This window comes from Siphateles boraxobius, unplaced genomic scaffold (assembly GCF_051911475.1).
Source record: "Siphateles boraxobius isolate OS27281-9 unplaced genomic scaffold, OSU_SipBor_1 66, whole genome shotgun sequence".
Classification (NCBI taxonomy): domain Eukaryota; kingdom Metazoa; phylum Chordata; class Actinopteri; order Cypriniformes; family Leuciscidae; genus Siphateles; species Siphateles boraxobius.
In genome coordinates this window covers 14,621,453-14,636,419 of record NW_027509193.1, presented here as the reverse complement: position 1 = coordinate 14,636,419, position 14,967 = coordinate 14,621,453, and the positions used below count along the sequence as shown (strand labels likewise).

Below are 14,967 nucleotides of genomic sequence, written 5' to 3'. Positions count from 1 at the left end.
AACTCTACATCTGCAGAGTTTAGGGGTGTTAGCATGGCACCGGCATTTGCTTTAAAAGCAAAACAAGGGTAGACTGACCCAAGACGAGTTCTGCCGGTCCACTTTTGCGAGTCTGTTTGATGTTCTAATTCCTTCACATGGACCACAGAGAGCAGCCTGGATGTTTTAGTTCTCTGTTGGTTGATGCCTCCCAAATAACAGGCCTGTAAAACCGCCTTTTGCACTGACTTTGCTGCTGTCATTATGTCCAAATCTGGGTTGTTCCATTCATATACCTTACTATTAGCAATCAGAGAAGAGATTAGCCCAAAATACACCCCGTTTCAGTGTGCTGTTGGTGGTGCGTGTGGCTGAGAGAACCGAAGGAACCGAGCCAGGGTGGGGCTGTTCTCGGTCCTGGTTCGTGGAAAGGTATTTTTGAGCACGGTGGGTTTTAGCCTGTTGACACAAGCGGAATGAACGAGCAGTGGGTCTTCCTACACAGACCTGCTTTTTACACGTACGCCCCACGGCCCTTTCGCCCACACAAAGCTGTAGTTCTCCCACGCTTCCTGGCTGAAAGGGGTGGTTATGTAAAGGCATTGGGGCCCAAGTCCCAGACCACTTCTTATGTGAGGAGGCCACATGTCGTGCAATCTGTCTCACAAGCAGCACCTTGAGCATTCATTAAGAAATCCTTAGCCGAGAGTGGCCGCATCCATTGTGGATTCTGTCTAATTGCTGCGCTGCCTCATTTGTATGCCTCTTTAAACACTCTGCCTACAAGGCTTTACCCCCCTCATTAACAAAGCTTTCCTGTCGACGGAAAGGTGGTGGTTTGTTTGTTTTGATACAATGGGTTTAATTAAAGAACATACGTGTAATGTGATGTTGTTCTTTGAAACAGATCAGGGGCCAGATTCAGGAAAATCTTCTTAAGATAAATTCTAAGATGAAAATCAGCCCATGATTTAATCACCCTCAACCTCAGGTCATCCTTGGTGTATATGAATACAATCTGAATTATATTTTAAAAATGTCCTGGCTCTTCCAAGCTTTATAATGCAGTGAATGGTCGTTTCTGTTTTGAAGTCCATAAAAGTGCATCTATCCATCATAAAAGAGCTCAAAACGGCTCTGATGGGTTAATGAAGTCCTTCTGAAGCAAAGCGATGTGTCTGTGTGAGAAAAATATCCATATTTAAAACTTTATAAAGTAAAATAACTAGTTTCTGGCATGACGAACATACGGATTCCACTTAAGTCTAAAGCGCAACTTATGCGAGTATTGCAACGTACTGCTAATATTTACGCTACGCCACGACACACTCCGATGTCACAAGTTGCGTAAGTTGTGCTTTACTTACTACGTAAGCTAGAATTTTACTTTGTAACATGTTCAATATGAATATTTTTCCCAGGGAGCCGTGTGGAGCACTTTTATCATGGATAGATGCACTTTTACTGACTTCAAAACAGAATCGGCCATTCACTGCCATTATAAAGCTTGGAAGAGCCAGGACATTTTTTAATATAACTCTATTAATATTTGTCTGAAAGAAGAATGTCATATACACTTAGGATGACTTGAGGGTGAGTAAATCATGGGCTGATTTTAATTTTTGAGTTAACTATCCCTTTAAGGAGTTTACAGATATTTTCTTTAATTTTTTTCCCTTTTTTAAGACGAAAATAAATTTTTTTTGGAAATATAAAATATTGTGAACTTTATTCTTTAATTAGAAAATAAGAAGAGAAAACCCGTTAAGAAGAATATTATTCTTAAGAATGTTGTAACTGGCCTAGGGTTGTGCGCCATTCAGAACTGAAATGAGAACTACTTAAATTCTAATTAAATTCCTGAATGTGAACTGAATTTTAGTTATGTCACTGCACCTTATGACACCTGTATAACTTTCCTTCAAAAGATATTTTGAAATATGTCTTATTTGTTTTTTGTCCATGCATTTTTAATCAGTGCGCTGCTTCAGAATATGTTCTTCTGTGTTATGCAAAAGAAAGAAAGAAAGAAAGAAAGAAAGAGAAAGAAAGAAAAGCATTCAGGTTTGCAATGACACAAGGGTGAGTAAATTATTTTTGAGTGAACCATCCCAACTTCCTGTGAGATGTGCCAGTTCTATTCAGTTCAAATGGAGCCATTTCTAAACTTTTGAATTTTGCCCAACCCTGAAAAACAGAATGGTCAAGACTGATGAGATGTGGTGCTGGCAACTGGAAACCTTCTTAAAACGGCCAGCTTTCACTAGTTGAGCTGCATGACTCCATATCCCTCAGACTTAGGGAAGCATTTTCTGAGACAGTGCCAGAAATCCCTACCATAATGGATTACTGTTGACCACTTGATACAAAGCCGCGGCCTTAAACCTTAAAGCAGCAGGCTAAGCCTGACTTAATGTTTGCTCATTTGCACTGGTGAGAGCTGTGGGCCCTGCACTTCAGCGGGAAGAGAATGATGCCAATCAGGCCTCATGCCAACAGGTGCTCAGCAAGCTTGGGGCTGTGTTCAAAAGGAAAAACACCACAAAGCGCCTAAAGCAGAGGCTTTTGGGGGAATCTCAGCACTTTCACAGAGAATCCAAAACTGATGATTCTGAGCTTAGTCCAGCACAGCTTACCAGCTTAGTGCACAAATCACAGACCAGATAAAGGTTCAAATGAAATCTTCATGCCTGAGGCACTGTCATTAATGCTTAAACAATTAGAGCTTGTGCCCTTGTATTAGTTATGTTAATCTGTTAATGGTGAAGTCTGTATGTATCGATGCTAAAAGCAGATGCAATCCTTTTGAATAAAATTATTATGGTTTTATTGATAAACTTAACATATTATTGTCTGTAATAAAGCACCAAACCTAATTTCTCTATCTCAAAATGATCCATTTCTTTAGCTCTTTATTATAATAAATAAGGTTCAATTTTAACAATTAGTGGAGTAAATACAGCATGCATAGTAAGAAGTAGGTCAGGGTGCTTTTCTGTGATTTTTCGTTATAGTTAGGTAGATTTGTGCTACGTCTGTGTACAAAACGATAAGTCATGTTGTGGCAGGCCGTGATCAAGGACTGATGATGGCCTCTATCCTTATGTGCTGGAAAAGAAAGCTGTGTGCTTTCAAGTTCAGAAGCTTCATAAACATTGAAGTTGCCATGCAGAGGAGACATCTTTTGAAGTCCCGTGATCATGTTGCGTAGCAAGTTATCAAAGACCGGTTGAGCCGGTTACATTTCCCATCCATCATGAATGTTTGTCAGGATTCTAAATGGGTTTATCTCAGTGTTTTTGGGTGTGCATAGTGGAAAGTAAATAAGTGATTCTAAATTACAGACTTTAATTTGTGGAAATGTGATGGAAACTGTCATATTAGTGTCCCTGGTCATATTGTGATCGTTTGATCTTGCACATTTTTCCAAATAGCAACGTTTTGTCCTTTAATTCAACTGTAATAACTTGCTCTTCCTTTGAAATATGGGTAATTAAATAATGTTAACAAATAGAGAAAAATATAGATGGGCACTATTTTAGCAAACTAAAACGTTTGATCTGGCCTTATTCTTGCATGTAACGATTCAAACAATTGCAATGAATTGTTGTTCTTGAAACTTTTTCCGCATTGGATCTCACAGATAGACCGATCAGTGAGTAAAGATAGCAGAGCAGATAAATGGTCTGCGTGGTCTCGCTGTTTCACTCTGAAAAATGTCCGATTGTGGAAGTAAAAATTTTTGCAAACGTAGTTTTTTTTTGTTTTTTTTTTGCCTGCACATGTTTCTTTAAATCTTAATTAACCATGAACCACAGATGAAGTTCTAGTCCTCTTGTAGCTATCTCCCACCTTTGCTATCTTTTTTTCTCCTATTGCCTTTTCTCTATCTTTTTCTCTTCTTCTTAACATTTTCTTTCTGTCTTGTCTGCTTGGTCTCCAAGATAAACAATCTTCTCTAATGTAATATATCCTTGTTCTGGCTTTGCGGCATCTCTTTGACTCATGTTGGCCTTGTAGAAGAAGGTGTTGTAGCACTGACAGTCCGCTGAGTGTCTCATGCAGACCTGCTCTTCTCTGCCTGGGGGGCTGAGCTGGGCTTATTTGTCATCTCTAGTGGAAGCGCTTTTCACTATTTTTCCCAGTAGCCCACTCAGAGCTGTGAGCAAGAATGGCTACAGGACCAGTCCCTTCATTAGACTGAATCACACAGGACAGGAACACTGCTCAGAGCAAAACAGTGTGTGAGAGAAAGAAGGTAGAGCGATGTCTCTAGGTATGCGAATACTGTACTGTACTGGTTATGTTTTCGTAAGTGTGGTTGTATGCATGCGTGTTAGACTGCATGCATGTTTGGCTTGACAAACAATGAAAGACTTCCTCTGTGGTTTTTGCTGTTTGAAAGAAAGGGCCCAGGTTATGCATCAAGTTGTTTCTCTCTGCCTGTCCTCTATGTCTACCTCATTGTTAGGAACAACTGTCCTGTTTGAGGTGATGAAAGCCCACAAGCAATTCTCACTCAATCTGCCTAATATTCAAATCAATTTTAATTCAGTTCGGTTTAGCACGGCCTCCATCTCCAGGATGAAAGCACAAGGTGATGGCAGCAAGATATAAACACCCTGAGAGTATAGTAGACGTTTTGGATGATGCCATTGAACAACATTTTGTGCTTAGCTTTGTTTAGAATAGCATTATTGATTCTGCAGTATATAGCTTGAATATTGTGCACAATATGCAGATTTGGGCAAACAATTTGCTCCTTGAATTGGAATATGAAGTGGAATATGGATTTGAATATGAAGTGGAATTTAAGGAAGCTGAATTTATTGAACTACATTTTTAAAAATCATAAATTCTATTTTAAATTCAACAGGTAATGGCATTCTGGGAATAGAAGTGTTCTTCCAATTGTCTACGTTTTATTAAATATAAAGTATATAAAATTAGTAAACATCAAGGCCTATACAACCTTAAATCTTTATGACTTATGAAAAAAAAAAGTTAGATAAGGTTTGTTTGTCAAGATATCATTCAAAGTTTTACTTGACAAACCTTTCTTATCTTTCAAATGCATGCATTGTAGTTCTATACATTTTTCTTGATTTGCTTTTGTTTTTTTTGTGAATTTTTATTCTTTCTCCTTAAATTCAAATTGCTATTCTACATCCTATTTCCTACCTTAAATGAAATTAATTAAAAAATTTGGAAGTTAAATGTTTTCCAAATCGGTTCTGAATGGCTCACTACCATCATAATTACCTTCAGTATTTCATGTGCCCGATTTAAACCTCCATTTCCGTGTGTCTAATTTCAGCCCTGATTTTTTTTAACTCTTTCGTGACTCATTATTTGATAATACTGCCAACAACAGCTAACTCTCAATAGTCTTAAGTATATAATGTGCAGTATGCAGTACGCCAAACATAGCCCTAGTGTTCTTTTGTACGTGTCCACAGTTTGACCTTTACGAGCAGGTCGACTGTGGCTGTTTTTTTTTAAATTCAGACACACACTCTGTGAATGAGGATTCGATGTGGATCGCTGCCATCAGTTCAGTTTGATTGAGTAGCTTGTAGACAGTCACGGTGATTGATGGAGCTGTTCACTGTGGTGTTGGAAAGGTCAGAGTTGGGTTTCTGGGGCACAGGGTGAGGCAAACTTTGCTGACCTTCTGCTGGGAGAAGCAAACTGTAAGGTGTTAGATATAGTCAAAAATAGCATGAGTAGTAATTGGAAGTGACTTTTGGATTTGCGGCCTGAATTTCCCTGTACAAAAGCCTTATATAAGCAAGTTTATTTCATTAGCAAATATAGGTGAGATGTTATTTAAGGTCAGAGGCTATGAGATGCTATTCATGAAAAGCGATGCTTTAGTTCCTAGGCCATTGTCTTGAATAATAGTCGCATAGTTTCATTGCATGAATGCACATTTCATGTCTTCATCCATACGTGCACCAGCTCACACATCCCTTCCCCTTGCATTTTTCTTCTTCTGCAAGCCTTAAGCTGAGTCATGTAATGTTTCCTGATGTCCTTTTGCTTCAGCTTCACAGAGGACTGAAGTATTTATGACTCTCCTAATAGTTGACTAACAGTGTTACCATTCAGTTCCATTGCTGTTAGTCCAACAAGCTTCTGCTGAGATGCGATTCACCCGCATGTTTCCAGGCGACTCATTTCCTGCACTTGGGTGCTAGTGCTACTACTACATGACTTGTAGGAGTTATGGACTCCTTTTTTTTAATTGAATTTGAGTAGCCTACATCTTTAATTATTAGTCAGGCCATACAGATTGGTTCAAAGCAGCTTTACATTGATAACAGGAAAATTATGTATTTCGGCTGTTGTTCAGTATTGAGTGGTGGTGCATGCTATAAGAAGAGCTACAATATTATTGTTCATACTTGAGGTTAGAGCTGTGGTTCTCAATCTTTTTTGACTCCAGGATGCCTCATTGTCCACAACAATATTCAAAGGCCCTGTGGCTTTTCCAATTTATTGTTAAAAAATGGATGCATTTATTAATTAAATTGTACTGTATCTTAAATAAAAAGTGACTGGTTTAATGACCCTTGAAGTCATTTTTTTTTCTGTTTATTAGTGTGAAGCTGCTTTGAAACCATCTGTATTGTATAAAGCACTAGGCTAGCCGAGTAAAGGTGGCTTGAGATGTATCTCACACAAACATGTCCAGGTCAAAATCTAGCCAGCAATTGTATAAATGTCATTGAAATTGTCATGAAAATATTGTAAAGAGGTTACTTTTTCCTATAATTTTTTCTTTATATCATTAATTTGTTCTGTAATATTCTTTAAGAAATTAAGTTCCTGACAGGATTCATGTGATTCACCCCATAGGACTCGGATCAAGAGATGGTGTCCCCTGGATCAGAGCGTTTTTCATAAATAATATTTTATTATTCCCACTGTATCCATGTATTAGCTGCTGGACTATGAAGTCAGAAGACAATCAGGACAGATAAAGGACGTGTTGTTTGGTTTAAAGTTTCATGTGTGCACTCTCCCTCAAACCTTATTCATTAATTTAAACCATTAAGGTGTACAGTTACATATAACTATAGTTGTCAAACAGTCTCTGTTGTGAGGCATTGAGAGAACAGGCAAAGCAGCATTCCATTACTGGAGTGTTCCTCACCGCTACGCCAATGAGTGTAGGGAGGGATGTCTTCTCTCTCATATTTTATGTAATTTATATCAGCAATCATACATATCCACAGTTCCACCAGAAACTAAAACTAAATTGCTCTTATTGTCATCAATCCAGCTGTGTACAAAAGAAGTGCTGATCTGTGGCACATTTACAGTAGACTGTACTTTTCGGTATTCTTTTTAGATTTTTTTAATCATGCGTCAGTGTTGATGATATAGCAGAATCTCTAACGGTTGACAGATATCTAAAGTATACACCGCCGTACCGCCCAGTTCTACTGTTTGTGTGTGTGTGTGGCCTGTGATGTTCTTCGCCATCAGAGAGGCAGAAAAAGAGCTAGATAAAAGTGTGCTTGATAAACGAGTGTGTGACTCCCACCCTTCCTCTGATGGATGATGCAAGAGAGAGGGGAGCCTCCTCCCCTTGAGGGGGAATACAGAAGGTCTGCGGCTGCCAAGGTGCTCAGCGGTGCAGAGCAGGGCTCCCAGAGCACCTTGGGAAATGACAGATTTTTGCAAGCGATCGATAGTCTTCTCTCCAGCAGCCTAACTTACCTCCTGTGGTTGCTCAGGCTATTAATCCGGGGCACTGTAATTTCCTCCTGAAAGCTCCTGAAAGAGGAGGAGTAGCAGAAGGGAGTGGAGTCTGCTCTAAACGGCAGCCTTTAGAGGGCCAAAGTGTGGGTGACGCTACAGGGATTTGTCTTCGAAAGTTTTCCCTTTGCAAATACTACACTCTCTGAGTTCACCAACAAGCATTAATAAATGTTCTGTTGACAAATTGCACCATAGCAGTAAGCAAATGAGAATTGCAGCAGTGCCTAGTCTTACTTCCTGTCCTCATCTCCTTCTCTTTGATTTTCTCTTTTTGTTGTATCTCCATTTCCTCCTATTAATGTCTTTTGCTGTCTACTGTTATATATCCTTTAAGACCGGTGCTGTAATCGTTGAAAAAAATGAGTTGAGGAGGAAAAGTAAGAGCAGTTGACAGGGGCGTAGGAAAAGTGTCAAAGTGGTTGTAATGTCGAAATGGTTGTTGTCACAACTCACAAGTTATATAAGGCTGAGATATCCAAACACTCAATATGATGTATTGACAGTTATGTAGTCCCACCTTGGAGTTAAAAGAACCAATCGCATGTTTGATCAGTTTAATGCATGCTTGCGGAGTAAAAATTATAATTCTGACCAGAAACTTTTCATTGGTACTATGTTCATATATAGCCATTGTTGTGTGAAAAGATTAATATGAATTAATAATCAACATCTTTATTTGCAGCATAAGACTGAGTTGGTTAACTTGATTGCTAATATGATCAGCAAAATATATAAAGAGTTAAAGTGGAAAAAAAGTGCATTTCTTTGCAAAACACCATGTAAATAGATAGTCATCCTGTCATGTCAGAGATCACATCCTCTTCTAAAGCTTTCACAGCTACCGAGACGTCTCCTGCAATCAGATCAGTGCTCAGGGCAGGGCTGTAACCTTCTTCCTGTTGCACACACCGTTGCCTGTGGAATATTTCACAGTGACATTTGCAGGAAACTGCAAAATATCAGAAATGACCCATACGAGGTCATGCTCCCTGTGAATTACTGTGTGATTAAAAGCAGATAAGGTTACATGCTCTTCTGAATATTTTTACTGTTGCCAAATAACTCCCCATATATACATGTATACATGTAAATACACAGGCTTTTACAGCACACAAGGAAGTAAATGCTTTCTGAAATGTAAAACTGATTAGTGCTGTGGGCGGTTGTCAGGTCATTGGTATGCTGTTGGTAAGGTTATCAAGAGGCTGTTAGCATGTTGATAAGCACTTGCTAAGGTGTACTATGTGGTTGATATGTGGTAGTGATCCCATCTCTATGTCTACGTCTCTATGTCTTTGATATTCAGTGTGCCTGTTTTAATGTAAAACAATTGTATTTTTATTTGCCCGTTATAGTGTTTCACCAAAAACAAAATGTGTATACCTGATGACTTATGAAAGTAAATAAAGTATAAAACCTATTGGTTTAATCTGGCATGACAATGTTCTGTTGGTAGCAGTAACTGATTTCAGCTGTTTTGTCTTGCAGGAAGGCTACTACTCGCACCGGCCCAAGGAGAAAGTCCGCGTGGACAGCAACAATGAGAACTCCGTTCCCAAAGACTTTGAGAACATAGACAACAGTAATTTCGGGGCACGTTCGCAGACACAGAGACATGCGCCCGGCAAGCACAAACAAGGCCTCCTGGAGAAGGCGCATGCGCAGCAAAGCCTGAGCAAGAACTCTAATGAGGTCATTCAGTATGCACAGAACAAAGGGGGCAACAATCAGACGCGCACCGAGCTTCACCGGAGGGCCAATCCCACCCTTCGTCCTCAGCAAACCCAGCAGCACCGCCACCACCTCCAGCAGGCCAAACGATCGGCCACACCCACTGCTGACATCAAATACGACCAGCCGCCCAAATGCGAGATCAGCGGCAAAGAAGCAATCTCCGCCCTTTCTCGCGCCAAGACCAAGGAGTGCCGGCAGCAAATAGTGGAGGTTTACTGCCGCCACAAAGAACGCCAGCTCATGCCTGAGAAGGTCACCCGTTATTGCCCCGTAGAGGGTGAGTTGACTCTCTTTACACTTCATACTCCATGTTAAAGACCTTATAAAATTAAAAAAAGGAATTTTGAGGCTTTTAGTCCATGTTTATTATGTTTTTTTTTGTTTTGTTTTTTAACTTGTAACGTTTAATCAAAATGTCATAACTCTTACGATCAAAATAACAGACTTCTCTCTGGTGACGAATGCCAGCCTTTTCCAGTCCTTGTTTCAGCCAACATCTCAAAATCTAATCAACAACAGATAGATGCAAGTTCCCACCCTACTTTTAAAAATCCGTTACACTCTGTAGGTCTGTCCCTACTTCCATTTCATCGCGACTTTCAGATATATGGATCTTTCTTTTCCAGGAAAATGGACCAAAATATTGATTACTCATTCTACACAACATCATACACTACATACTGTAGTTTCAGATGCTCTCTAGAAAGAGAATGTCCCACCCCTTTGCAACCCTTTGACCAGCAATAGCTAATGGTTCATTGCTGTGATGTTTCTAAAGCCTTTTTTAAAGGGGATGAGCCATTTGATATTTACTGTCCGAACTTCCTGTTTAAAAAGGAAGTACGTCACCACGGGACAGAAAACACTGCGTGTCGGGTCTTTAACTCAATGCCATGACGTTTTCTTTTTGGATGAGGACTAATTAAAATAATCAACCTGCACTAGCATGAAGTGAAACATTAGCTGGAGTTTATGGGAATTTAAGATAAATAATGCTCAAAATAATGATGGTTTTCCTGAATGAATTGCCATCCTGACTTTGGAGGTTTATGGAAGTAGTGTATTAACAGTCACAGGGCTGGTAACAGACTTTCACAGCACTTGTAATTACAATCAGAGACAGGCTGGAAATGAGATTCTGGATTTCCGCACGAGGTTAGACGGATGTAATTGCTGCACGGTGTCTTTTTTCCCTCTCCATCTCCCATAGTTGACTACAGAAAACATATTCATCCAATTATGCAGTGCTCAGTCTTCTGCACACAAATCAGGGCTATGGATGCGTTCAAATAGAACAGTGACAGATCTTCTCAGGGCTCAGAGCCTCTGCCTAGAGAAACTTCCGGAAACCAGAATGGGTTTTGACAGATATGACAGGGGCATCACCACAGAGACATTAGAGTCTGGGACATGCGGATGTTTTAAGGGGGTGGGGCAGGGCAGGAAATGCTTCTTTTTCCAACAAGTACACTAGACCGACCAAGCCACATGGATGGTGTTTGAATGTATTTATAAACCGTAATTGCATTATGCGGTAACAGACGAAGACGTTGATGGCGAACAAGTGAGTTGTTTGCCTCAGTGTTGGCAATTAGCACAGAAGCAACGCAAGTTTGAAGCTAACGGCTGGTTTTTAATGAATATCATCGGATGAATGAGTTTCAAATGTGGTCCAGGCTGTCGGTCATGATGGCCCACAAGGAATCTGTGCATTTTTTAACTGTTCAGAGAAATATGAAGAATAGATTTACTGAACTGAGAATACTACCAAAGTTTCTAAACTCAGTGGCCTTTTTTGGTTGCTTTTTACTTGAATGGAGAAATATTGAAATTTCCAAAGCTCTTTGTGAAGATTACTTTTCTAAAATCTGACAGTGGTATTATGAAATTAGTCTCTGTAGAAAACTATATGATCCAGGCCGGTCCATGCATTTATTAGAGTAAGAACAAGCAATGTTTCTAACCAAAAGTTGTACTCTTTTAACTGATTTAGCACATCCATTCTATTCTTTTTTCTTTAGGGTCCCATCTACTCCTTATACTGTTTGTACTGTATATTTGTTCTGTTCTGCTCCACTGTACTCTGAGATTTATATCCTTAGCTTATGTAAAAACATTTTTTTTTCTAAAAAAAAAGCACTACTGTTCAAAAGTTTAGGGTCAGTAAAAATATTTTTTATTTAAATGAATACATTTATTCAGCAAGGATGCATTGGACTGATCAAATTACACCAAATACATTTATAACATTGCAAAAGATTTATATTTCAAATAAATGCTGTTCTTTTAAACTTTCTATTAATCAAAGAATTCTGAAAAAAAAAGTTTACTGTTTCCACAAATACATTAAGCAGCACTGTTTTTAACATTGATAATAAGAAATGTTTCTTGAGCAGCAAATCAGCATATTAGAATTATTTCTGAAGGATCATGTGACACTGAAGACAAATAAAATTTAAATTTTCAGTATAGAAAATTAGAAAACATTTATTTTAAATTGTAGTAATTTTACAATATTAGCCTACTGTTTTTACTGTATTTTGATCAAATAAATGCAAGCTTGAGAGACTTTTTTCAAAAAAGTAAAAACTCTGACCAAACCCAAACTTTTGGTATTGGTAAGTGTTTTACTCTATTAAGTCTATTAACACTGTTTTTAACTTGCAGCAAATTATTGCATTGTGGGCTGTTATTGTGTCATGCTCGTGATGGAGCGGTATCGGAAAGATCTTGGAGCGAGAAGCAACACAGATGCTCCGATTTTTAAAAATGCTCACTGCTTCAGGCGAAATCACACAACTCCACTTCTATTCCTAGACGTTCACATACTCTCAAGGGCCAGTGTTTCACTGAGAAATAGTAGGAAACAAAATGAAGCACAGGGACAGATGATGAACAGGCCAGTCCACACCCCATAAAGACAGAGGACACTGAGGAGTTAAGATGGTGTAATTGCCTTTAATAAAGGACATTCATGCCTTTCCCATTCTCCACCTATCCAGGGTCAGCCAGGTCCTCCCTGAGGGCCAGGAGCGGTGCCTTCTCCTGCTCCCTCACAGAGTCTGTGAGACCGGTGCCGTTTGGGACAGTAACGACAGGCTCAGATCTCAGATTATAGTCATTACCCCCTCATGGCCCATGTCTTCAGTCAGAATGGCCTAATGCCAAAACATAGTGCCTTCAGTGTAATTTCATATGAGCTTTTAAAATTAACCTCATGGCCTGTAATGAGTAATTCAGCTTGCCCTTCTTTAGAAGTGGCAGGCTATACCATGACATGGAGAGAGAAGTCCGCCATGTATTTATTCTGTGTGCATTTTTAGAAAGCCACAAATGACCGAGGCTCAGCCCTTGTGGTCTATGCCAAGCTATTTGTGAGTGCTGAATATATGTCTGAAGGAAGGCGGGGATGGTGTCTTATATCTGCTATTGTGGAGATTGTATCAGTAAAACACTTATAGGCCAATAGGTGATCATGTGGTGGATTGCTGTGGTTCTGGATTCCAGCCCTATATATGGGTTTCTTGTATACAAACAATACCGGATGCGCGCGCATCCAGGGGGCAAAAAAACGCTATCTGTTATGCCGAGTTCTGTAAAAGAACATTGTAATTAACGTAGATATCGCATTGTTTGTAATTTCTTGTTGACTCAATAATAAACTGCAATTTCAGAGTTGGATCAGTTTGTTTGTGTTTCATATTAATATAACATTATGTAAAACGTCCAACTGTTTATGAATCAAAATCCGGACATACTGTGATGCATGTATGAATTACCATGTTAGACTAAGTTGGTAATGTAATAGCCTCTATAGAGCCGAATTTGCTTTTATATAAGTTAACCTTGTTTGAGTTAGGCCTACTTTACGACCTGCAACATATCATGACTGCGCACATATAACGTTACTTTACTGTAAATCAAAGATTTGACGATGGATTATGTGGGAAGTAGTAGCCTACCTCCGACCGTGGCGATTATATTAAAAAACTTACTCTCAGCAATGGTGAGATCCTGCCGGATCCCTACGCAATAGCTGACGATCTTTGGATTGTGGATGACAAGAAGTGGCCAGCAATTGAATGGCCTGATATATATAATTATCTAATTCAGACACCAAGTGTGTATACAAGAGAAATGATTCGAGCGTACAAATCCCTTGATGCATACAACTACGTGCTATGTGGTCATGTGCAGCTCGTCAAATACTTTGATGCTGCACCGGATTTTTGCGTGTTGAGGTCAGATGTGCTCCCTGGTCAAAGGTAAGGCATTAAAGCCAAGCCTTATGATGCCTGGGTGTATGTCCATAAGGGCCTTGGTTACATCCTTACGGCTAACTGCAAATGCATGGCAGGGTACGTCTATCAAAATGTATCTGCCATCAGAAACCCTTAACTCCGGTACGAAGACCGCGGGTCTTTTGCCCCCTGGCTGCGTGCGCAAGCAGTGATGAGGTCGCCGAGAAATCCATGTATAGCAGTGTTCTCGGATGGATTGAGGTGCCCTCAACTCGGTTTATGTGTTAAGCCTGATTTATACTTCTGCGTCGGACCTACGCCGGAGCCTCTACGATATACACTACACGTTGGTTTTCATTTATACTTCTGCGTCGTTGTCCGCGTTGACGCGCAATTACACATGCAGACGGAACATGTGAAACCAGAGGGAGGGGTTCTAGCTGACCAATCACAGCGCTTGCGTCCGCGGAGTATTGGCGCGTTGTTACATTTTTGGAGAGGTGCACGTCAGGGTACGCCGAAGGGTACGCACACTACGCACAGCCTACGACGTAGCTACGCTGTGAGTTCGACGCAGAAGTATAAATTGGGCTTTACAGAGGCTCATCTGTTTCATCTGGGACCATTGAGGGAAACTCTCAATGACTGCATCTCACAGTCAGTTTTTGAGGGTGACGTCTGTATTTACTAACAGGAGTGTCTCCTGAATTGTCCTCTTCTTATATTAAACAAACCCCTTTTCTATTCCCACAATATTCATGAATAATAACTGTAACCATATTGGCAAAAGTAAATATAAAAGATGGCCACTTCTAGAATGAGTTGCCAGCTAAAATAGTGTTTTTTCATTAATTCTCTAAAATGAAAGCATTGTTTTTATCTAATTTTTAGCTTTATTTTTGCTCCCTTTAACCTCTAAAAAGTGACAATATATACCAAAACCAGTGAAAACTACTTATGACAGCCATAACTGTTCAAATGAAAAATGTACACTACCATCCAATCATTTGGGTTGGTAGGATTTTTTTTAAAGGTTCACTATTATGTAATACTTTAAACTGCATGCATTTTACAGAAGAACATTGTCTTGGTTGTGTTTTGGCTCTGCGTGATTGTGTGGATGAATATGGTTTTCCTGTTGCTCATAAAATATTCACTATTAGGCTTAAGAGAAATAACCAGTTTAGATGGAAAGGATCTTAAGCTGAAGAAATTACTGTAGCTATAAACATTAATGGACACT

At 39.5% G+C, this 14,967-nt stretch overlaps 1 protein-coding gene across 2 annotated transcripts in view; it reads left to right on the top strand.

The window, feature by feature from the left end:
* Window positions 1-14,967, top strand: part of xylt1 (xylosyltransferase I) — a 76,368-nt gene that overhangs the window by 25,622 nt on the left and 35,779 nt on the right. For both annotated transcript variants that reach the window (XR_013196774.1, XM_077212473.1), the window contains exon 2: window positions 9,238-9,760. Coding sequence is in view for 1 of the 2 variants with exons in the window: in XM_077212473.1 (XP_077068588.1) it covers window positions 9,238-9,760 (523 nt within the window). In the remaining variant the exon portion in view is untranslated. The remainder of the gene's footprint in view (window positions 1-9,237; window positions 9,761-14,967) is intronic.